Here is a 26,841-nt window from a genome sequence, read left to right on the forward strand (position 1 = left end):
TAATATCGAAGGCACAGTAAGTAATATGTTTGACAAAGTTCAATACTCCTTATTTGCATATTGATAGTATACCTTTTTACTCATATAAGTATTTTCCACAAGAAATAAATATTTTGTTGACCACAAATAGTTACATTTATACATGTTCTAAATATATTCACCTACTGTCTCTCATGCATTTCAACTATGTTGATTAGAACTATAACAACGCATGTATGTATATATATATATATATATATATATATCATGAAAAAAATTTAAGTAAAGCAAAAAATTGGATTTGAGTACAATTAACTTTTTAAAAACAAACCATATTTTAATTAAGCTTAAATGATAGAGCTCAATTCGAGGAATTTCATGGTATCAATCTCATGCAATGAAGTTTTAAAAGAAAAAAAGTTATGAGGGTTTGTTTCTCAAATTTGAGGGTGATAATATAGTTCTATACTTTTTAATAATATAGTTCTATAAGGGGACTTTTAATCTATGTCACCGGCGTCATTGAGGTAAGCAAAAAGTTATCACGACACCGCTAATTGACACATTTGATATATTATCAATTAGTATATTAGCATAGCCTGGAAAAAACATAGTTTACATGGAAAAATGCGAGCAAGAGAAATAATATTCTGAAGATTATAAACCTGGAAAATTACAGGACAAGTAAACATTTTCTTGTTCTGTACTTTGCCAGATGTAATAAGATGTCCTGAACTTTTCCAAGTGTAATAACTTGTCCTGTAATTTTCCAGGTTTATAATCTTAAGAGTATTGTTTTCTTGCTCGCATTTTTCCATATAATATATATATATATATATATATATATATATATATATATATATATATATATATATATATATATATATATATACATACATATATATATATATACATACATATATATATATATACATACATATATAGACACACACACACACACACACACACACACACACACACATATATATAGACGTAGGAGTGGCTGTGTGGCAAGTAGCTTGCTTACTAACCACATGGTTCCGGGTTCAGTCCCACTGCGTGGCGCCTTGGGCAAGTGTCTTCTACTACAGCCTCGGGCCGACCAAAGCCTTGTGAGTGGATTTGGTAGATGGAAACTGAAAGAAGCCCGTTGTATATATGTATATATATATGTATGTGTGTGTGTATGTTTGTGTGTCTGTGTTTGCCCCCCCCCAACATCGCTTGACAACTGATGCTGATGTGTTAATATCCCCGTAACTTAGCGGTTCGTCTAAAGAGACCGATAGAATAAGTACTAGGCTTACAAAGAATAAGTCCTGGGGTCGATTAGCTCGACTAAAAAGGCGGTGCTCCAGCATGGCCACAGTCAAATGACTGAAACAAGTAAAAGGGTAAAAGAGTATATATATGCAATTGATCATAGGAATAAAATTATCAAATAAAAAAATCATAAATGTTTCGTAGTTTTAGGAACGCATTACCTTGAACTGTTTTCATTATAATGTGTGTCCGTGCATAAGTAAGAGAGAGAGAGAGAGAGAGGTGGGAAGTGTGTGTGTGTGTGTGTGTGTGTGTGTGTGTGTGTGTGTAGGTAGGTAGTTAGAGAAAGGCGGTTCTGCAATTTCTTGCTGAACAAATAATTTGTTTATAGAGATCAAATGTGTGCTGTACATTTGTACCTCACTTCCTCCATCAAATCGGCGTTACCTGAACAATTGCACGGTGTACCACACGTTAAGTATCGAAGTAATCGCGGAGCAACGCGAGACTTAGTGTTTTGCACAATAAAACAATGCAACACTTGGCCCAGGAATTGAAACCATGATCTCGCGGTCGTGAGTGCAACTCACTAACCACTCGGTCATTCCCTCTCACACTTGCACACACACACTCGCATGCATGCGTGGTGCAAGCACACGCACATGTATCCATTTGTTGTTCGACTAGTTTTCAAACTGTAGCTATCATGTCTTAGTATCTGGTATATCATAATCAGGATGCTACTTCAAATTTCCCCTTACCATTTTAAAATACATAACTGGATAATATTGGGTTGGCAACTAAGTTCCCGCGGTTTTTTTAAATTAAAATTTTTTAAAAGGTTTAATAAAAAATATCAGCTAATTAATCAATAATGTATTCACCCTTGTTGTTTACAACTTCTTCTCAACGTTCAACAAGATTTTCAATACCTCGTTAGTAGAAATAACGCGATTTCGACTCGAAAAATTGATCCAACCAAGCTCTCAATTCTGCACCAGTATTGAACGAAACTCCGCGTATAGCATTTGAAAGAGATCGAAAGACATGGAAATCCGTTGGTGCCAAATCAGGAGAGTACGGCGGGTGTGGCAGCACTTCCCAGCCATGCGTTTGAATGGCTTCCTTGGTCATATTGGCGATATGAGGGCGGGCGTTGTCGTGCAGCAGAAGAATTCTATGCTGCCGATTAGGTATTTTCTCTTGAATAGCCGCGTTGAGTCGTTCCATCAGTTGAACATAGAGTTCTGCGTTGACTGTTTGGTTCCGTTCAAGCAATTCGTAATGGATAATCCCTTCCCAGTCCCACCATACGCACAACATCGTTTTACGCGGATGATCTTGTTTCACGCGCGGTATCGCTTGTTTACCGGGGCTAAGCCATTTCTTACGCTGCTTCATATTGATGTACAGGCACCATTTTTCGTCGCCAGTAACGATTCGGTAAAGAAATTGTTGCTTGTGTCCATGAGTTGAGCGGTGACGAGCAAGCAAACCAGCGGAGATTGTGGCTCGTTGATTTTTGTTGTTGTCACTTAAAGCATGCGGAACCCATGCTCCATACTACTGAAACTTTCCCATCGAATGAAGATGCTTCTCTATAGCAGTGTGGGAGCATTCCATTTTCTCTGCCAGTTCCCTTGTCGTTTTGACGTGAATGTTCGTGCAAAAGTTGGTTTAATCGCTCTTCATCGAACTCAACTGGACGGCCAGAACAAGTTGCGTCTTTGAGGTCAAAATTTCCATTTGTGAACTTGGTATACCCATCACAAGCGGATTTTTCAGTTATAGCGCCCTCTCCATGCACAGCACAAATGTCTCGAGCAGCTTTTGCGGCCTTAGAACCTTGATTAAAAGCAAAAAGAAGGAGGTGTCGAAAATGCTCGTTTTTCTTAACTTGACATTCCATTTTAATGATCTGAAAATAAACAAAAATTAACTAAAATTAAATAGAAAAAACAAACAAAACAAAATAGATTCCAAAATGATTCAAAAATAGAATTCTCGAAAAAACTAGATTCCAAAATTTAAAAGCGCAATAAATTTTAAAATTAAAAGAAACGGCGGGAACTTAGTTGCCAACCCAATATGAATATAGTTGTCCGACTTTAAGACGTTCATGGAAAATTTGAAGTACGATAACGCAAATCTATCACGCCTCCATATACACACTTAGACAATTTAGTTGACTCATTCCCTGTGCTACTAACCGACACACTCCTGTCTCCAAATCACGGAATTAGACCTACTAAACTGGATGAACCGCTACAATATTTATGAAATTTACACAGAATACCTTGGCATATATTCAGTAAGGTCAACAACGACATAACACTCAGATGTACTATTATAATTGCAAGCGATATCATTAAGGCTTTTTTTCCATTCCCCACTTATACCCCAAATCTTAAATGTCTACAAAAGAAATAACGCAAACATTTGTTTTCTCTTATATCAAGGTAGCGCTATGTACAAAAACAATATTTAAAAAAAAAAAAAAAGAAAAAGAAAAAGAAAAAAAGCAGCTGACAAAATGGAATGCCTTTGATTATTGGTATGTTCGATCAGGGGCGAAGAAACAAGGAAAAAACAATAGCAATAATAGTAGTCTCTTTTGTTACCAAAAATACTAGCAATCTTCAAATACAACCAACCATCATATCCATGCTCATAAACATACCATACACAAACAAATACCAAAATACTAGTAGTTAATATATAGTAACCCCACTGCACACGCAGTACATATGTAGACTATAATGAACGTCGTCCAAGTATATCTAGAGCACTAAGATGTACCAGACTTAACCAATAGAAAAATATAACGATAATGAGGTACAAACAATATATTAGACACATCATGGATTATGTCAGCCATATCTGGGTCTGCATCAAACCACAGCAAACGACAAAATCACAAAGCACATCTTACATCATTATTGGTTAACACAGATCACACTCAATTATAGGTCGAACACAGGCTATGCGTACAACGAAACAAATGAAAGACTTCCTAGAAATGCAAAGGACATGACAAACAACTAGAATATCGCCCTAAAATCTTTATCTCTCGTGCTTAGCCCAGAAAAATATAAAATGATACATTTACACTGATATACTGCAACATTGATCGTCTCATTAGTCCCAAGTACTCTGCTGGTATTGACACTAACAATAACTGGTACAGCATAGTTCGCACTCTGACCGAGATCATTTTGTCACTCTTTGTTGCGGCCGCTGTTCAGTCGAGCCAAATGGTGCAACCTCTATATAGTCACTCAAGTTGCCAGAAACAACTGCCAGATCATCTTCAAATCACACTCTGTTAACAGAATAAGTGTAGACACATTGGATAATGTTGTAGATGAATTATCTAAAAGAACAAAGTGGTCCCAACCTAAATGACTATGAATATAGGCGTTCAGAAATAAAGTGGGTATTGTAGAGTACATCTTTATCTTTTACATGTTTCAGTCATTGGGCTGCAGCTATGTTGGGACACCGCCTTGAAGAGATATTAGTCGAGCAAATCGATCCCAGCTTTAATTTCTTTAAAGTTTGGTACTTATTCTATCAGTCTCTTTAACTGTTGAGTGATGGGGACGTAAGTAAACCAACACCAGTTGTCAAGCTGTGTGTGTTGCGGCGGTGTGGGTAAAAACGATGGCATAAAGACACATGCACACACATATACGACGGTTTTCTACACAGTTTCCATCTAAGAAATTGACTCACAAGGCATTGGTCGTCCTAGTGTTATAATAGAAGACGCCCACGGTACCACCGCGGTGGGACTGAACCCGAACTACGTGGCTGCAAAGCAAGCTTCTTAACTACACAGCCATACCTGAAACCCAATGCAAATACGCTTTGTATTTCGGATTGCACGGTATGGTCCTCGACTAAGAGGTAACATGAATATCTATAATAATTGATCTGTGTTTAATACCCAATAGACAACTTGGAGGCTGTAGCTCTGCTCGATGAGAAGTGACTTGAGGCATAACCAACAACAACAACACTTGTTAATTTGTATGAAATGTTCGTTATCATATCTAGAGAAAAATACACGTTAAAGAAACATATTACACATTAACATAGATTTTTTTTCTAACGAAAGGTTATGTGCTTAGTCGTATCATCGAAAGACACTGAAATCTACAATATTTAGTACTTATACTAGTGTTGTTTACTTCTGCATCGTACTGGCAATGCTGGACGTTATACTTTCATTATTATGTGCAAATAATCCATTATTGCCCGTAATACAAATTAGCCATATATTGTGTGCTTGGATTAAATTTGAAAGAGATAAGGCTAAATAAGAAAGAAAAAAAAATGAATGGAAAAATAGTTTGTGTTCTTTAGGATACTGAAGTATTTGCACTAACGTAATATCACAAACTCTTATCTGGTTTGGGGTAATTCAACCTAATCTCCACTGAATTCCCATCGGTTTTTCTTCTTTAAGTGTGGGGAAATAACTTAGTGGTTATGGTATCGGTATGATATGATAATGACATCAAACTACTGCAACCCTGGCAGCGAAATACTAAATACGATAATAGTACAGTTTATCTAACTCAATGAAATATTGACTCGATCTAATACTATGTAACTTTGCTGAATGTATAAATAGTACTGCGTCCAGTGTAGTACTTTGTGAGCTAAGTTATCATTACTGACCTATATCTAGTGTTGTATAATCTGAACTATATGAACTAGTTCAATAGACCTCAGCTCCCTGTACTCCTTTCTATGAAATATTAAGTAAGAACAGAAGATACATTTCAAAATTTCCTGTGGGTCTAGTATCGGTATTTGTCTTTTCATGAAGTTTAACCGATTGAAAACAAATGATCTGGACCTACAAGCTAATGATGCAAAGATATTGTGTATGCTTAGACTGAAAGACAGTGTGAGAATGATACAATGCCAGGTTTTAAATTGAAATGTTTTTATACGAGACATTAAATCTAGCATGCTTATAAACTGCATCTTGTGCTGCTGTCACAACTGTAACAACAACAGCTACTACTACTACTACTACTACTACTACTACTACTACTACTACTACTACTACTACTGCTGCTGCTGCTGCTGCTGCTACTACTACTACTACTACTACTACTACTACTACTACTACTACTACTACTACAGTAGCAACTGCTGCTGATAGTTGTAATAATACTTTCACAGCCGCAGGTGCTCTCAGATAACAATAACAGTACGCCCTCGCATTAAAAACATACTAAGTGAAAATGATAACAGCAACAGTAAAATCACTAACAACATTATCAGCTACAAAACAAGAACATTATCCAATTCGGACTTTTTATTCGATGTAATCATTATGTCTTTTGCATATACACACACGCACGCACACACACACACATACACACTTATACACACACATACACACTTATACACACATATTCACTGACTCCTACGCCTTCTGCATGTTTTTGTATTCTGTGACACCACACTGTTTTATGTCTACACTTCACCCATAACACTACATCTCGATATTCCATGTCAATCTGCAATTCAATTCGTCTCTAAATGAATGGGATCGCAACCCCCTACTGTCAAACTGTCCCGCAGCATTATTTTATTAAATATTACCCTACACATTTCAGCTACGCCAATCTCGTAAGTTTAGTAAGATCTGCGAAGGTCATGGTCATTGGTTCTGTCTCTAGATTAAATATAGCTCTATAATGCGAGTGCTCCTTACAATGCTATTTCATATCAATCGTCTTAATTCTACTAAGTCAGTATGTTCAGGCCAGTGTCCCTATCTACTGCATAACTACTGCATCCATCACACAAAAACGAATTACTACCCACCACACAAAATCTTTTGAGGTTACTCATCTTATTACCAACTAATTTTAATTACCTCTGACCTCAAACTTGCAAAACCACCCACAATTTTCCGCTTATATCTAATTACCAGAAACTCAAACTTCATTCTTATGTAACCAGAACGGACACACGCGCGCAAACACACAGACATACACACTCGTATAAATACAAACATATATAAAAGAGAGAGAAACATAAATACAGACACATGTACGCTTATAATACACACGCACGCACACACACACTTGCACACACACACTTGCACACACATACATATTGTGTGCGTCTTAGAAAAATATTTCTCAAATGTAAAACAGAACAGTAATACACACATATAATAAAATGAAATACAACGCATAGTCAAGTCGGACTGACTTCAAAGACTGAAATAACATGGTGTATCTCTGAAATATTTCCTGTTTAATGACACCAGGTTGATGTATTTGATAAGAATCCGTTGGAAGGAAAGAGGTGAATTTGTTTTCTCTTGAGGAAAGATTAAGCATTGCACAACAGGTTTTTATAACAAGTTCTCATGGTGACAGCAAGTTATAAGGATCAATATATACACACACATATATCTGTGTGTGTGAATGCTTGTGTATGCATGTTTGTAAGTCTATGTCTGTTTGTCTGTCCCCTTATTTAAAAATAAATACTTTGGTTAAGTATCAGCCACGACGCTACCAAAGCCCTGTGATTGAAATCGCTAGGAAGAAACTGTTTCAAAACCCGTCTCACATATATATGCATGTACGTTTTTACGTATGTATGTATGTATATATGTATGTATGTATGTATGTATGTATATAAATATGTACGGACAAAGGAAGGTATACTGAACAGCCAAAAAGATTAATTTTTCTTTTATTAAATTTGCGAAGTCAACATTCATTTGACAATGATTTGCCAACTTCACCTTTTTAGGCTAACAACACCTGCGTAGTGTGTGAGGAGATGTGTCGGAGTTGCTCTGGTTTGAAAAGGTCCATGAATGTGCATAACATTATAAGTAAGCTATACATACCCTGCAGAAGTTTTCATGCTTATTTCATATATGTCAAGCTCTGCAGGTCAACTTTTGGTCTTAAGAGTCATCTCAGAATATATGAACGTAATGGAGATTATTACTACGATGTGCATAGTGATGGCTATTATCTATCAACAAGAAACGATCATTCACTGTATTTTGGCATATATATTGTATATATGCCAAAATACAGTGAATGGCTTTCTTCGGGGTTCGAATATGCTCAAGCATATTCGAAGTGGTATCAAATTTGTATTTATACTCATCATTGTTTAGTGCTATCACCCTCAATCGAGTGAATAGCGCTACCAAGCACTAAACGATGATGGGAATATCATAAGAGGGGCCTGTTTCGCGTGTCAGATCGCGAAGTCTGTCCTTTCGTTTTCTGTTGCTAAGAAGGAGATTACCACTCCAACCAAAATGCATGCATCGAACAGTTGTTGTTAGACGAAGTTGTGCTCGTTGTATTTACACATTTTAAGCTACAGCGAGAAGTTTTCTCCATGACAAACTAGTGAATGGCTTTCTTACAAGTCCGAATATGCCTCAAGCATATTTGAACTAGTAACAAGTTGATATATGTATGTAATATATATATATATATATATATATATATATATATATATATATATATATATATATATATATATATATATATATATATATATATATATATAGGCGCTGGCGTGGCTGTGTGGTAGTAAGAAGCTTACTTCTCGACCACATGGTTCCGGGTTTTGTCCTACTGTGGGACAACTTACGCAAATGTCTTGTACTATAGCCTCGAGCCGACTAAAGCCTTGTGAATGGACCTGGTAGACGGAAACTGAAAGAAGTCCGTCGTATATATGTATATATCTAATATGTGTATGATCTGTGTCTGTGTTTGTCCCCCACCATCACTTGACAACCGGTGGTTGTGTGTTTACATCCTCGTAACATAGCGGTTCAGCAAAATAGACCGATATAATAAGTACTAGGCTTTAAAAAATAAGTCCTGGGGTTAGGGTTAAGACAATATACATATATATATATAAAAGGTTCAAAGGTTCAGGAAGCCAGTTGCCCGAATTCTGTGGCGTATAAATTCCTCCGTAGACAGGAGACTGGTACCTTCACAGGATTATGCATTGGTGTTTTTGCTCGAGAATACAATTCATTGCCTGGTCCAGGAATCGAAACCATTATCTTACGATTATGAGTGCAACACCTTAACTTTTAAGCCTCTCGTGTTTCGACATACACACATACACACGCATGTATGTATGTATGTATGTATGTATGTATGTATGTATGTATGTATGTATGCATGAATTATGTGTGTGTGTATATACATGTATATATATATGCATACACACACATACACACACACATGCATATATGTGTGTATGTATATATATATATGCATATATATATTCATGTGTATATATGTATGCATGTATTATTAGTAATAATTCAATTTGCATTGTTAAAAATGTTTTATGTGAAGAGTATCAATATTGATATATTCTCAGACGAAACAAAACGTCTTTTGCTGGACTCAGTGCTTTAAAAAAAACGTATTCACACTCAAAATTAATACTTTGAGTACTTTATTAATAGTGGGCTTACCATGTTCCCACGTACGAGTTAATCGCAGCATCTATCTACCTGTCTACCTGACTATCAACCTACTTTCCTGCCTACCTACCAACCTACCTACCTACCTACCTACCTACCTACCTACCTACCTACCTACTTGTCTATCGGTCAGCCCGATTGTCTCCATCTGTTTGTCTGTCTGTCTGAGTGGCTCTCTTTCTCTGTCTCTGTCCTTATCTATCTATCTATCTATCTATCTATCTATCTATCTATCTATCTATCTATCTATCTATCTATCTATCTATCTACCTATCTATATGTGTGTGAATGCGTGTTAGTGTGTTTAAAATATCAAATGCAAACATGGAAGGTAGTGATAGATATTGCCATTTTGGACTTTTAAAGACGGACGTGGCAAAAATGATAAATCTGAGTACTTAAAAATCAATGTTTGAGGGACTAGCTAGGTGTAAGAATGGTGAAAGTATGTCGCCATTAAACACCATATACACACAGACAAGCGCACGCACATACACAGACACACACACATGTATGTACGCATATGTGTGTGTACATGTATGTATAACCTCTCTATCTGTATATACTGTAGCTGTGTAGCCACAAAAATACCTTACGTAAAATTAGAAAAAAATACTTCCAATCGGGCTTATCCATGAAACACCTATATGAGTTGCGAATTCATTGGACCCGTTATTAAATAATTAGATTGCATGTTGGCTCGGCTGACATTTCGCGATCGCCTTTAGTAACATTTAGAAGGCAAACAAATACACTATTTTATGTTCAAGCAGCTGAAGTATTTTTAGTTTTAGTTCTTCTCTCAGAATGGTGCTTTTCTTAAATATCTTGTGTGCCTCTATGTGTATAAGCATGCTAATCTGTGTAACTGTTGCAATGAATGTGAATGATAATTTGCATGTTTGTATTTTTTCCTTTTGTTTTATTTCGTTTTCCATTTTCTTTATTATGTTTATTCTTATTTGAGAGTCCGCGTCAGTGTGTGTTTATGGACATGTGCTCGTGTACTTCTGCTTGAATAATAAATTTTCTATTTATACGTATTTACTTGTTCTATTTCTGTTTGTTAGCTTCTAGGATTTTGGGTCTATTTTTTTTTTTCGCATATGTTTGCGTATGCCTCTGTGTTTAAGTGTGCTTTTCTATTTTATGCATTTTGTCGGTAAGATTTTTGGCAAGTGGACAGAGCCATCGTGGGGAATATGTAATGAAATATATTATGTTCTTTGTATGACAGCACAGTACAGAATAGTTCTCAAGAGATGAATCAATTCTTCTATACTTCTTGAAATGTATTGAATAAATGAAAATGTTCTGATCAATACATTTCAGTGCATCTTTCCACTTTTAATAAATTAACGATATACGAAATATTTCAGGAAAGATATTTTCAGGAAGATGGTAATGTCGAATATTTACATCTGCATTTGCACTTGATATTTTAATGTAAGCCACAACGTGGTAATTTTCCTTTATGCTCAGAAATACTTCATTGTAAAACGATGATAACTTACAAGATATATCCTCCATGCTTAACATTTGTATGTTTTGTTGTATTTTTTTAATACTTTGTTACCCAATAAGGAGAAGAAATGGGTTGATTGTAACAGTATGGCGTGTATGAAATTATATAAATTGGAAGAATGTAACGCAAACATCAAAGTAAGAGAGCAAATTTACAATAGAGAAGAAACTCGCCGAAACAAACCAACTAGAAAATAATACCGGACACAATTTCTTGGGTTAAATATGAGGGTTTATTAAATCGATACCAGGAGACAGGCTAATACGTTGCAAATAATTTAAGGCATTTTTTAGGTACCTGCATATTTGGCCATGATTTTATGTCTCCACAATAGTTCGAAGATACATTAAACTGTAAACCCACTACTAATGTATATATTCAAGTAACTTCTGGAATATAAAAACGTTTGGTGGTCTTCCAAATGCCTTTTGACAACTTGATGAAAATTATTCTTATTACTTAAGCACCTATCGTAAAAATCATCATTTTAGTTTCAATATACAGAATGGATGTAAATTATATTTGCAGGCAATCTACACATTACACGTGAAAGGACACGACTTGAATATCCAGAAGACGATATCAAGAAACGCCTCCAAGTTTGCTCAGGTAAAATTTAAAATATTAACTTAACGACAATACTTAATACTCTCCTATCGGTATTCTTCATTTAATTGTACTAATTTTATTTATCTTTTTCATTATCTGTTTGTCTTTCTATGTATGTATGATGTACGTGTAATACATAATAAACTGCATATCGTATCAATTAATTTTACGATATGTATGTACGTATATATGCATGTGTGTACGCATCTATGTTCTCTTTCTCTTTTTAATTTAGAATACATTTTGACCGGGCACCTGCTTAGGAGCAAGGTTCTGAAGGAACGTGTCGTATTTTATTCATCATCCTTTAAATCTTAGGTCTTGCAGACTTTTATAGTTTCAGATATCGTGACCATTTGTAGTGTATGAATTAAGGATTTGTGTCCTCTCCCTAAGAAACTAATTTCAGCCATACTTTGCTCCAGGCAGTTTGGTGTGTATCCTGTTGCTTCAATTAAGACTATGTATCTAGCTGAAAGTATACTGGATTTGCAAACACCTTATCAATTGGTGTCCTCCCTCCCTCTCTGTCTTGTATTTTTCTGACCCCATTTGTGTACAGAGGGCATCTGATTTCTACAACGGATTATATCTCTTCCTGTTGTCCCACACAAAATATCTGGCTGGTTGTGTTTTAACTTGGTATCTGTTTTAACTTTTAGGCGCCACCAATATTCTTTTGACCCATCAGTCTCTATATAGTCAACTTTGTTTGTAGGTGTTTTCTTTTTTGTTACCCTGTTCCAGATTTTCTTTCCACTGCATTATGCCTCATAGGAAGATAATATCTTAAATTGCATGGAGGTAGCCTTTGAAGTGGGTTGTCATAAGCTTTTGACCTGATCAATCCCTTCTACGGTTTGTGTTTTTCGTGCCAAGATCCATGTACTCTCTCCTCAGTGAACTGGCCCTTGTTCTTTTATTTCGTTCCTCTGATTTCTCTCCTTAGGGAGAGAAATGCATTAGCTCCTATTTCATACTTCTCCTCAAGTTCATTAGCTATCCTAATTATGATGTTGATTTCACACGGTCACGAACTCGGGCGAAATAGTCGCTGGTCTCTTTCCTATGCTGCAGATGTTGTTGTAGTCTCATAGTATGTGCTTCGTATGACATCAATATAGAGTTGGGATCACAGCCACCATCCTTGCATGGGAAGTATAGCCTCTCTACATCTCCATTAACGTTGAAATTTTATGCAACATTGAGCAGCTTGCGAGTTCGGACATCTGTCGCATTGAGTTCTTGTAGTGACCAGTACAGAAGGACAAACGTAGGCGTGAGGATATGCGCTGCAAAGGTGGGCAGTATGCTTTTGTAAGCTGAGAGGTCTTATGACTATGTATGTTCTCTTATGCTTTTAATTATCTAAATTCTTCCTCTGAGGAAGGAGCTCTATCGTTGGGATGTAGATAACAAAAACAATGTCCCATTTTAACCTTGAGAAAAGTCTTGTGTATTTTTACTGTCCCACTTACAGATTTTATTTGTAATGTGCGAGTTGGTTGATTTCTTTTTCTAAAAACCCTAGCTTATTCAGAATGTCGTTTATGTATTTACTCACAAAACTAAGTGCACCAATTCTTATTGGCATATATATATATATATATATATATATATACAGTTATTGGATATAGAAACTGGAGGCTTCAATGCAATTTTCACATCAGCAGGACTACTGACTTCTATAAAGGTACATACTTTTCTTGTCTGTCTCAAACAATATTCGACCTGTTATGTTCACACTTGACAGTTGTTTTGATGGGAATGTTCCACTATATTTCTTGTGTTGATGTTTGTGTATATATTCAGTAACAGGGGGATTCTCTATAACTATTCAAGAACAGTCTTTTTTCTGAATGCCATTGTATATTGTTTTACCGACAACGTCGAGTGGCATTGAGAGATAATGCCTTGATGACATCTTTGAGCAGCTGATAATCACAAGTGTGATGTCTTCCACAGAAATATAATGTAATCTTTACTTTCGGTTGCACCTTGGAGCTGCAAGGGCTTCACTGTCTCTTTTGCTTATTAGGTAATTAGGTATTTTGTCGCAATCTCCTCTTCTAGGATTGTAAGAGCGGTCAGGAATTCAAGAAAGGCTTCAAACCATGTCGATATTACTGTCTTCTCGAAGTCATGGGGAAACATGGTCTATTTGTTTTTGTATGCTGAGCGTTTCACATCCAAGTCTTCTTTCAGTTGTGTTAGTCCGGCTGTTTCGGGGATTGTATAGAGATCATCAGGAAGAGAGTACTTCCTGAGGATCACACTGCCGACAAGTGAGATATTGTTCTGTTCATTTTTAAGCCCTTAGTTAATGTATTTATTTTGCTACTGTTGTTTAGCAAATGCTGTCTGAGAGACATTTCGACATTCGAAAGCTGTCTGCACTGATCTCAAGTCTCTACCTCCTTCATCTTTTCCTAGGTAGAGCCTGCCGATATCACCATTTCTGTGATTTCTAGTTGTTCTCAATAACTTGCGGGTTTTAACCTTTATAGAGTGGATTTCCTCTACAAACCAGTCACGTATCCAAAATATATGAATCAGCACTGGTACTGCAAAAATGCATTGTGTGATATTGTATGTATGTATGTATGTATGTATGTATGTATGTACGTGTGCACATGTGTGTATATGTGTGTATATATATATATATATATGTGTGTGTGTGTGTGTGTGTGTGTGTGTGTGTGTGTGTGTATGCGTGTGTGTGTGTGAAAATATATATAGTTTATAATCATTGACGAAAGAAAATGGAATACACATGTTAAATATTCTTCTCTTTATGAGATTCTGTTTTCGACGTTATTTAAACGATGGTTGTAGAATACAATCAAACTGTAATTATATTAGTTGACTGGAATTAAGAGATGAGGTAATGACAAATACCTTTAATACACTTCAATAGTAGTAGATATCGATTCTTTCAAATTGAAGCATATCTCTCAAAACTTGAAAGAATGTTACATAATTACATACAGTTACGAATTGATCTTATTCGTAGGAATCGTTCGTATGGATCGATAGGCATTACAATAATATATATATTGAAACAATTGCATATTCATGTGCCTTAGATTTGCTTTACGTGTTATAAAGAGTGAAGCAGAGTGGCAGTGAAGCTTTTTATATTATTAGATAATGCTATTTAGAGGGTTATGTCCACACGGTAGATATACGTATTTTACTCACTCTGACTGCCCAATGGTCACTGGTCTTCTCTAAATAGTCTACATACTAGTAACTGGTTTGGATTTCCCTGTAGGAGAGTATTTCCTGCAAATATGAAAACAATGTCTACACTTTTGGTTATTGACTTAATGGATAGTTCAATTCCTTTCGAGGTTTCTGAAAAGACTACTATCTGTAATTTACCACCGACTAATACAAAAACATTTCAGAAAATTATTCAATGTTTGTTTTTAATGCTTTAAGATATTCAAAAAATATGTTGGTTCAAGCTGATTAAAAGACATTTTTCAGATTTTCATATAAAACAATTCTTAAGAACAAACAGCATGAATTGTATGCAACTATATACAATAATATACATCATACTGCGTCTGAATTCTTGTACCAGTTTTATGAAAGATAGTGGCTTATTTTAATCGTTTTGTGAGGAGGTAGTGGGTAGGTCCATGCTATTTTCAGGCTTTTCAAGGTAATGTGACTGATTTAAATGATGTGCTCATCTTGAATATTTGCAAGAAAATGTGAGGGAATCTCAGAAGATTGTGGCTTTGGGAATGAGGCATTGCAGGAAATAAGTTAGTGTAGTAATAAAGAAAGAGGTACAAATGAATGGTGAGGAGAGGGTAAGGAGTATGTCAGGTATTCTTGAGTGGTATGTACCCAGCTAGTTCTAAAGAGCAGGAGTCCCTGTAGTAGCGATATGATACAAAGTGAGGGCATAGTATTTTGATCAGTCTGTTACTTTCTTTTGGGTGTTATCTTGGTTGTTCACATATATAAGACATCATCTCAGATATGGGAGAAATATTACATTGTAGGTCTCGATTGAACTTCACAGGGACTAAAAACTTATGGCATCTAGACTATTTTATGCTCCTGAAGGAAAATTTAAGTCTTTGGGACACACATTTTTTTACGTTGTAAATGTGAGCTCGTCAGCAGAAATTACCAGCGATGGTGACGTCTACCATTTGTAGCAACTTTCAGGGTGTCAGTTGCCTGCTGGATACAAGATGAAATAGACGAGGTACATGAATATTTCCTTCACGTGTGTAGTGATTTTGTTTTTTTTTTGTTAATGACAAACTTGATAGATCCCAACAGGAAGATGTTTTCAAGGTCTGCGTTTCATGTGATGTGATTATTTTTCACGCAGACAACACCTTTAGCAGAAGGTAAGGTAGAAATGAACGGTATTGTCATCTAAATAGGAGTGAACGTTATCGGATGTGGTAGAAAGTAGATCATTTATGTACAGAGCAAGGAGCTGGATGGAAATAAGTGAGCATTGTGGCACGCCAGAATTTATAGATAATGATTCAAAGAAATCTATCAGCGTACGTTTCGATCTGATAAAAAGCTTCCGAACCAAAATACTAAAGACGGAGGAGCAGGAGATTCACGTGGCAACTCTTTCACTGGTGCCAAGTGAAATGACGTGGTTTTCGCCAAATTTCTGAGGGCCGAGGTTCCACTGTTAGGTGGTATAGGAATGAAGATATGCAGAAGCTCTCAATAATGAGGTAGTGGAGCTCGATGTGTTTAACGACTGCTTCTATCACTTTTGAAGTGCTGGAAATAACAACAGCAAATCAACAGCCTGATTAAAATCAGTGATGATGGAGCACATTGTAACCTGGATTTCATAGTATATTGGCGCTAACACTAATCTCACAAATGTATAGAAATCGGCATTGGGTTGAAGGAGCACTTAGCCAAAATAGTGGGTCTACCGAAACTATGTCTAAAAATTTGGAGACGATGCTTAAAAACTCGAACATAAGTAGACAAAGAAAAGCAGAACGAAATAATTGGTGAAATCATAACAAATATTTTGTTTCCAGTGTTATGTTCTTAAGGCCAACACGATGAAGCAGGATGGAGTTTTTGTCTTAGATTTCAAAAGCAAAACTTATTGATGTGTTTACAAGCAATGATTCTGATGTTCAGCTCACAATTACATGATTCCGAATTCGAACCGACTGTGCAACACCTTGACAAATGTTTTCCACCATTGCCGCGGATTAACTCTGCAGCTTGTAAGTAAAATTTCACACACACACACACACACACACACACACACACACACACACACACACACACACACACACACATACACACACACACATACACACACGCACGCACGCGCATACACACACACACACACACACACACACACACACACACACACACACACACACACACACACACACACACATTAGCAAAGGATTAAATAAAGGCGATAAAACTAAAACTCAAAGCTCTTCAAATGAAATTCAATAAGATATTCACTTTGTAACCCATTACAGAGGCAATTTTGCCACTATCTTAATTAGAAATGCAGTAAACCTTTGATCCGTCAATAATAACCAATAACTTTTTGTACTCGAGAATTTGTAATATTATATCAGCCTATATTTACCACATACTCTGGGAATTAGGCATTTTATCTTAGTTAGTTGTAGAATATGGATCAATGTTCATCACATTATCAAACTCTACCAAACTTGTATGTTAGAAACAGTTGGTATTCAGTTTGATTGTGTTCAGTCAATTAAATAACCTTACCCTGACTAACGTTTTCATTCACCGTTGGTGTCACCTTAAAAATTTGAACATTCCATTGTAATAAAATATGTGACATTATTTGATTACCTACATATCACGGCAGCATTTCAGAAATTCTCTGTAGAAAAACTGTCAAAATGATCTATAAAATAAGCCACATGGAAATATATTGACGTTAAAAGTTTAGTTATCAAAAACAAAGAGGTCATATATTAAAAATAAAAGTCTTTGGTAAAAAGAAACAAAAAAGAAAAAAACAGGAAATATTTTTTTCCAGCTCAGCTAAGACAATTATATGATGGTCTGAAGTCATGTTTAGAAAGAAAATATTCAATGATTAATTAACAAATAACATACTTCATATCGGAAGTAAATGAGCGAAGTTCTTAGTATTAAATTATTTGAATAAGATGACGGTCATTTGATAATTTCCTTACTTATATTGTCTTATAATACAGAAAAATGTGTATGTATTCTGAGGTCTTTGTCAGTCAATTTTTAGTTCGTTATGGCGTGTGGGATGTGCCTGATGATTGTGTTAGGGCTCCAGACGTGTTAAAAATACTGACACTCTCAGCGCATGAAACTAATAGTAGCATATAAAAAAATTAATGTGTTTATTAAGTAATATATATATATATATATATATATATATATATATATATATATATATATATATATATATATATATACACATACACAGGCATATATCATATATGACTAATTTTCCTACAAACTTTTCTTATTCGCTTGACTCTAATTCATCCTTTTCGGGTTTTTAACCATTTATATATTTCTTTTCTCATAAGCATCTCTCCTCGCTTTCTCAATGGAGAGTTTATTCCTATATGTAAACGTCGGAAACTTTAAAAGGAAGTGTAATTCGTTGAACTGTAGTTTTAAGTTGCTAATAGCCTATGTTAAAAAGGCTAGCTAAGTAACACTTGTGGTTTAACCAGGGGACAATTAGCCTGTTGTTTGTTTAAAACTAGTTACGATAGCAATAAGCATACAGCTCTTACACTTTTTTCTTTCTCTTGATATTCAAACAAATATATACACACACACATATACATTTGTTTGCGCAAGCACACATAAATATACATATGTGTGTCTGTTGAAAAATCACAGGAAAAGAAGAGAATAAACATTTAAAATAGGTTCGAATGCATAATTGGACATTCCAAGAAGAACGTCATACAAATGATATACTGGGCTTAATTAAATGGTAAATATATATTTCAGATCTCCAGCTACCACTGAGGAAATATTAAGAATACAAATGGTTTGCATGGATTAAGAATAAAATGACTCATTGCTATTCACAATAACATGTATTCTTGTCCAGTTTCAGATTTTTATGGCCAATGGCATGCACACTAAGTTATACGTATGCATACGTATACACATACATATATACATACACCCACTTACACACGCACACATACACCGACGCACAGACACGTACGACAGTCCAAAATGTTCCTCCGCCTGAAGTGGTTTTGAATGGATAAAGATTTGCACAGCTCTAACCCAATTTCAGTGCAGTTAGCTATAATACAAGTGGTACAACAGGGGTTGAGATGATCTGAAACTAACTGCACTTCAGGATTCTCATACGAGTTTACCCTCTCATAGAAGGAAGTTCTAACGAGAATTTGGGATGTTTCACTCCCAGTGGTTCACATGTTAGCTAACCTATAGCTGAGACACTTGTGGGTGCTGCTACTCAAGGTTAGAATAAGCCTGAGAACAATAATGGCTTAGAGGCAGTGCTACGCTCTTCAAAACTTTGGAACTCCCATACTAGGTCCCCACTACTGGATGCAGTTTAAAGTCATACCTGGACACATATAAAAATACATAAACACATGCATATATGCATTATATATGTATGTATGTATGTATGTATGTATGTATGTATCTATGTATATGTGTGTGTGTATGTGTGTATGTGTTTGTAGAGAGAGAGAGAGAGATGGAGAGAAATCGGATAATCAAAGTGGTTTTCTTCAAAGTGCTTCTCTTCAATTAAATACATAACATATAAAACGTTAGTTTTATCATCATGCATTCTCATCATTTATTACAATTGTTCATTTCAGATTTACAAAATACCCGATAAGGGTGGAGACCATTTCTACATTGATCCTCATGAAACAACAATATTTGTCGTCTCATGGTACACAGGGATTGTATATGTAGACAGCGAGATGGCACTTCGATCGACGTCACACAAAGTTATTAAGTTCAAAGTTAAGATCATGAAGGGCAACATTATCCAGGAGAAGGTTCACATTTCTGTCAACATTGATGACACTCCAGTTAACGTTACAGGCGAATGTGGTTTGTATACGAGAACTCTATTGCCATTCTAACTACAACTGCTTTTACTTTTACCTACTTACCTACCTACCTACCTACCTACCTACCTACCTACCTACCTACCTACCTACCTACCTATCTGTCTGTCTCTTTACCAACTTGTTTCTACAAAGTGATAACTCAGATTCTGCATATAGTATTAAAGACTTTCCTCCATCACATGAAACCATCTTCAATAGCAAATACGATTCAAAGAAAATATGTAATATATCCACTTTTTAACATATTTAGTGTGGAGGCGCAATGGCCCAGTGGTTAGGGCAGCGGACTCGCAGTCATAGGATCGCGGTTTCGATTCCCAGACCGGGCGTTGTGAGTGTTTATTGAGCGATAACACCTAAAGCTCCACGAGGCTCCGGCAGGGGATGGTGGCGAACTCTGCTGTACTCTATCACCACAACTTTCTCTCACTCTTAGTTCCTGTTTCTGTTGTGCTTGTAATTCAAAAGGTCAGCCTTGTCACGCTGTGCCACGCTGAATATCCCCGGGAACTACATTAAGGGTACACGTGTCTGTAGAATGCTCAGCCACTTGCACGTTAATTTCACGAACAGGCTGTTCAACTGGAACCCTCGACGTTGTAAGCGATGGAGTGCCAACAACAACAAACGTATTTAGAAGTTGCACATATATTTCAAGGAAAATAAACATATGCATAATTCAGTGGTAATGGAAATATTGACGCTCATTCCCTTCTAAATGACACTAGGTTAGTAACCCTTCTGTTTACTTCATTGACGTCATCCACTGCAGTGGTCCCACCAAGAATTCTAGTGGATCAATATTTTGCTGCAAAGGGCGATCTCGAGATTTATATCTAATCAATACTCTTTAATTTAATTACTATTTTATTAACTCACGTCATTCATATATATACACAAACGTGGGAATAAAAGAGTTCGATACACTGTAGACGTTGATATCAATAACACTGTCCGATTGTTATGCAGTCTCTGAAAATTCATAAATGTAATCTGCATATGAAGTTTTCCTTACATTACAGATAATAATGGTTATGAAATATGTGTAAGATGATGTAAATAAACAATTTATGAATAAACTCTGCAGTTATGTTTTATATACACACATGCACGCGCATACACACACACACACACACACACACACACACACACACACACACACACGTATACTCAGCCTAGGAGTTAATGAATTACTAGTAATAAAATCTTGATAAAGTTTAGAAAGCCAATAAATCATCATACAATGTAATACTAGCAGCTATTCATGAATGTTCCACGGTATTGCCATTGAAAATTCTGAAAATAATATTCATCATATTTGGTAACACATCCAATCTGGAATATGGGGCTTCATCAGAGTAAAAAAAAATACATGAAAGAAAAAAAAGAAAAGAAGAAGAGCCTCGAGAAGTGGATTTAGATATATTAAGCCTTTCTTCTTTTCTTTTCTTTTATATATTTTTCTTCACTGATGAAACTCCATGTTCCAGATCGGATGTGCTACCAAATATGATGAATATTATTTTCAGAATTTTCAATGGCAATACCGTGGAACATTGGAAGCAGAAACAGCTGTTGGATGGGATAAGGCCTATTTGTATTAAAAAGTAATAATCGATGTTAGTCAATTGTTGTTGAACAACATTTCTCCATTTTCTGTTTACTTTAAATTTGATTCCGGATAAACTCATGTTTATCTTTGACATTGCTGTAACCTATGAGAATAATATGCCCAGTGTGAACATAGATAATTATACCGGTGGTAAAACGGATATTTCTATCCATTAGAAAGTTATTTGAACCTCTAACTCTACTAATCTTATATATATATAACGTGTGTTACATATCTGCATAAGCTTGGGTATTATGGACGAGCAGCTAGAAGAAAACCTCTCCTTCAACCAATTAATATCATGAAAAGAAAGAAATGGGCTAAGGAGATGTCAGAAAAATCCAGTTCATTTTGGGATAGAGTGATTTTCTCAGATGAATCCAGATTTGCATTATTTTCAGACAGTCTTTGTGTGTGGAGGCTTCCCAATCACAAATTTGATTTGAAACGACTCCAAACAATTGTGAAACATGACGGTATCTCTGTAATGGTATGGGGAGCTGTCACCAGCAATGGTCGTTCTGAGCTGATCAAATGTGTTGGAACCATAAACTCTGAAAAATACATCGAAATACTTTAGCAAAGGCTACTTCCGTTGTATTCACACGATACTATAACGAAAAATTAGTTTTTATTCATGGAAGGTGGGGCTCCATGCCACACAGCGAAAAGGAATCAACAATGGCTGACTAAAAATAGATCAAAAAGCTTCCTTGGCCGAGCTAATCTCCTGACATGAACCCAATTGAAAATCTTTGGAGCATACTAGATAGAGCTATACGAAAAACACGACAGAAACCTAAATCTAAAGATGATTGTTTTGATTGTTGCGTGGAAAGTGGGCAGAAATTCCACAAGAGACAATCACAAAGCTCATCAGTTCAATGACAAAAAGAGAGTTTTTGAATTAATAACTGCAAAGGGAATGTCAACTAAATACTAAAGTATGTAGTCCTACCTATCGATTACATTTCAATTGTTCGCTTTGCGTATTAAATAACAGATTTTGAAAATTAAAGGTGTCTATTTACTTCCTACATGTCTGTGTATATATAGCTGGGGCCTGCAATCGCCTACGATTCTGTTATTATCATTTCTAATTGTTACACTAGATAATAATAGAGTCAATAATATCTTCGCAAGTATTTTTTCCTGAATTATTTGCTCCGTATATATATATATATATATATATATGTATGTATCCATACTATCATCTCTCCGTAGGAGAGGGAACCGTTTCTATCTATCGGCAATAACACGTATCCTTTGTTATTCTTGCTTTGTTTCTTTCTCATAGTATCTGTCTTTCTTCACACTCCCCCGAAGAAACTTATGTTTTCATACATTTCTCTCTCACTTTATCTGTGTTGCTACCGGTGTCTAATTTTATTATTTCACCTACACCCACACCTTGTTATTTTGTCTCTCCATCTAAGTTTCCTTTACATTTCCTCTTTTACTTTCGTCTAAGTTTTCCGTGTTTTAGGTCTCTGAATATATGCAGTCAGTAACATACATACTACATAACATTAGTTTGACGTATATTTATACAGGTCACAGCTGTTCGTTTTATAAATCAAAAGAAGAATGTACATCTCATTGCGGCCTTGGAACCCTTAGCGGTCATTGTCATGTGCGAAAAGGTCTTAAACACTCCCCTACTGCTCTCTATGGGACATGCAGCCCAAATCTGGTGCACTGTCCAGATGGAATTTGTGATGATGTAGAAAATAATCACCCTATGTTATGTCCACAAGACTGCACGGGTAAGTAGCAATTTCTTGCTTCATCTCTTTCCACCCCTTCATCCTCCACTTGCTCTCTCTCTCTCTCTCCCCCTCTCTCTCTCTCTCTCTCTCTCTCTCTCTCTCTCTCTCTCTCTCTCTCACTCACTCTTTCTAACTTTCACTTTTTTTTTTCTTAGATTCTTCTTATATTTTTTTACAATTTTGGGAATGATATAAATATATTTTGTCGGTATGTCATAGTCTTAAAGATTTGCTCTGGGTTCTATGAGGATAGCCTTCTGTGGAAAGGTCACCAAAACTAAACCACAACATTCTGTTGAAACACTTTCAGTCGATTATCTGGTGAAAAACCTTAGGAAATATTGCACCAAGAGGAAAATTGAATTGAAGATAAGGTAGCTTTCCATCCCAGACTAAAATGTATGCACTATCACAGAGTTCAACCACTAATGATATTTGATATTACTTCCTCCCTGTTAACTTGATATCCAAAAAAATTTTTATTTTACAAACAAAGAGGAAATTGTTATTATCATTGCTCAAGTTGTTATAGAATTTTGTCACAGACTTCCTTAAGGTCAGATATCATTGATATCAACTTTGTGTTTGCTAAAATATAATGCTGCCATGTATAATACAGTCAAAACATTCCGCAATTTACCTACATTTACAAAATTCTCGAAAGAAAACAAATCATGACTATTAAAGAACAGAATGATGAAAAGTCCGTTAAATTCCATACATGATCGCATTCAGTTATGATTTAAATTCAATAGGTTCGTGATTATTCTGTCCAGGGTCCTTTTCTCACAGACTGTATCATTACTGAATACAGCAAAAATGTAATGTAGTATGACGCATGGTATGTTTTTATCCTAAATTCTACATGGAACTATGTTACTGACGCTTTGATAAAACAACTACTGTATTAATTTCTGAATTGTTTGACCTTCATACCTATGATCTTAGTTCTGAAAGCTGTGCATTCAACGACAGCAAATTCAACTCTGCCTAACGCTTCGTACATAAATACGAAATACTTATTTTAACACAGTGTCTTGTGAGTGACTCATTAGAAGTTCCGAGTAGCGGATAATTTCGATCTGAATTCAATTCTTAGCTGTAGTTATTTAACGTCACTAGCGTTATTAATGCACCAGTTACTACCGAGAGTCGATGCTGTAAGTTCATTCCTTCTACAATGCAAATGATAGATAAGCTTAATCTCATCTGGAAAAGCAGTTGGCAATCGCTTCATTTTCTGCCACTAGAAAAAGTCTGACATTAAAGTAAGCTATTACAATCAGTGATCCCGCTGAGAGAGAGAGAGAGAGAGAGAGAGAGAGAGAGAGAGAGAGAGAGAGAGAGAGAGAGAGATGTTAAAATAAAGTCATTATATTATTAATATCTTTATAAACACAGTGTTGACAACAGAAACGGTAGAGTGCCAAAAATAAATTCCTTCTAAAATATAGTTACGTCATGTCACCTTTATTTCTGATTGCAAATCTCATCAAGGTCGACGTTGCGTTTCATCTGCATAGAATCAATAAAATGAATACTAAACGAACGTTGACAATTTAGCTTGGTAGGGCTCCTCGAATAAAATTTTGCATCCTTACACCAATGTCAGATATCTCTGTTTAACTGATAAAGGCACTGGATTGGTAGAAGTATTAGTTTCAAATTTTAACACAAGGCCAGCAGTTTCGAAGGATGGGGCTCGTCGATTACATCGACTCCAGTGCTCAACTGTTACTTGTGTTAGCGATACAGAAAAATGAAAGGCATAGTCAACCTCAGCGAAATTTGAGCTTACAACGTAAAGACGGACAGAATTGTCCGGCGTGATAACGATTCTTCCAGCACGCTACCTAAAATGTTTCAAATTTTGACACAAGGCCAACAATTTCGGGAGAGGAGCTAAGTCAATTAAATCCACCCAAGTGCTCAACTGGTACTTATTTTATCGACCCTGAAAGGGATGAAAGGCAAAGTCGACCTCAGTGGCATTTGAACCCAGAACGTAAATACGTCCATCTTTACGTTCTGGATTCAAACACCGCTAAGTATTTTGCCCGGCGTGCTAACGTTTCTTATTTTTTTATTGCCCACAAGGGGTTAAACATAGAGAGGACAAACAAGGACAGACAAAGGGGTTAAGTCGATTATATCGACCCCAGTGCGTAACTGGTGCTTAATTTATCGACCCCGAAAGGATGAAAGCAAAGTCGACCTAGGCGGAATTTGAACTCAGAACGTAACTGCTAAGCATTTCGCCCGGCTTGCTAACGTTTCTGCCAGCTCACCGCCTTGAGTGACAGATATATTCATTTCTACTCTAGGCATAGGTCCCGAAATTTTGTGGGAGAGGGCCAGTCGATTAGATCGACCCTGTACGCAACTGGTACTTGATTTATCGACCCCGTAAGGATGAAAGGTAAAGTTGACCTCGGCGGAATTTGAACTCAGAACGTAAAGACAGACGAAATACCGCTAAGCATTTCGCTCGGCGGGCTAACTTTTCTTATTTACTCACAAGGGGCTAAACATAGAAGGGACAAACAAGGACAGACAAACGAATTAAGTCGATTACATCGACCCAGTGCGTAACTGGTACTTAATTTATCGACCCCGAAAGGATGAAAGGTAAAGTCGACCTCGGCGGAATTTGAACTCAGAACGTAAGGGCAGACGAAATACCTATTTCTTTACTGCCCACAAGGGGCTACACAGAGAGGGGACAAACAAGGACAGACAAACGGATTAAGTCGATTATATCGACCCCAGTGCGTAACTGGTACTTAATTTATCGACCCCGAAAGGATGAAAGGCAAAGTCGACCTCGGCGGAATTTGAACTCAGAACGTAGCGGCAGACGAAATACCGTTAAGCATTTCGCCCGGCGCGCTAACGATTCTGCCAGCTCGCCGCTTCGAGTGACAGATACATTAAACATTCAACTAAATTCCTTGTTCCGCTTTGTTACATTTCACTAAGACCTCAGTTCAAATCTTTCTTGATTGCCTTTGCATTTCATCAATCCGGGTTCAATAAGTATCAGGCTGATACTGTGGCAATTCGCTACACGATATATTCACACTCAAATTGATGGCCTTGTGTCAATGCAAGAAATAATTACTATCCTATATATTACTGTAGCAATAACTTTTTTTTACTGTCAATAAGCAGAGACTGTGCCGTGATTGTCCATCTTTAGCAGAATCTGTTTCAACTTGACTCACAGGGAATTATATGCAAGTCGCACTTTTCATTTCCAAATCATCTTTGAACTTAGTTATAAAAGTGATCATTATTAAAATATAAAATATTAAAATTTTACAATACACGAATTGTAGTGGATGTTCGTGTTGCTAGTGTGCAACCTTACTCTTATAACATATCATCCTGTAAAGCTTATTCTAATATTCGTGGTTGTTGAATGTTTA

General features: G+C 36.2%; 1 protein-coding gene across 2 annotated transcripts in view; it reads left to right on the plus strand.

Annotated features, from left to right (window-relative positions):
• Positions 1–26,841, plus strand: part of LOC106879436 (proto-oncogene tyrosine-protein kinase receptor Ret) — a 400,307-nt gene that overhangs the window by 200,244 nt on the left and 173,222 nt on the right. For both annotated transcript variants that reach the window (XM_089347491.1, XM_014928991.3), the window contains exons 6-9: positions 1–16; positions 11,817–11,897; positions 19,772–20,012; positions 23,198–23,410. The exon at positions 1–16 is cut by the window's left edge and continues 94 nt beyond it. In XM_089347491.1, coding sequence (XP_089203617.1) covers positions 1–16; positions 11,817–11,897; positions 19,772–20,012; positions 23,198–23,410 — 551 coding nt within the window. The remainder of the gene's footprint in view (positions 17–11,816; positions 11,898–19,771; positions 20,013–23,197; positions 23,411–26,841) is intronic.

Source organism: Octopus bimaculoides, chromosome 2 (assembly GCF_046866305.1).
Source record: "Octopus bimaculoides isolate indiv1 chromosome 2, ASM4686630v1, whole genome shotgun sequence".
NCBI classification, from domain to species: domain Eukaryota; kingdom Metazoa; phylum Mollusca; class Cephalopoda; order Octopoda; family Octopodidae; genus Octopus; species Octopus bimaculoides.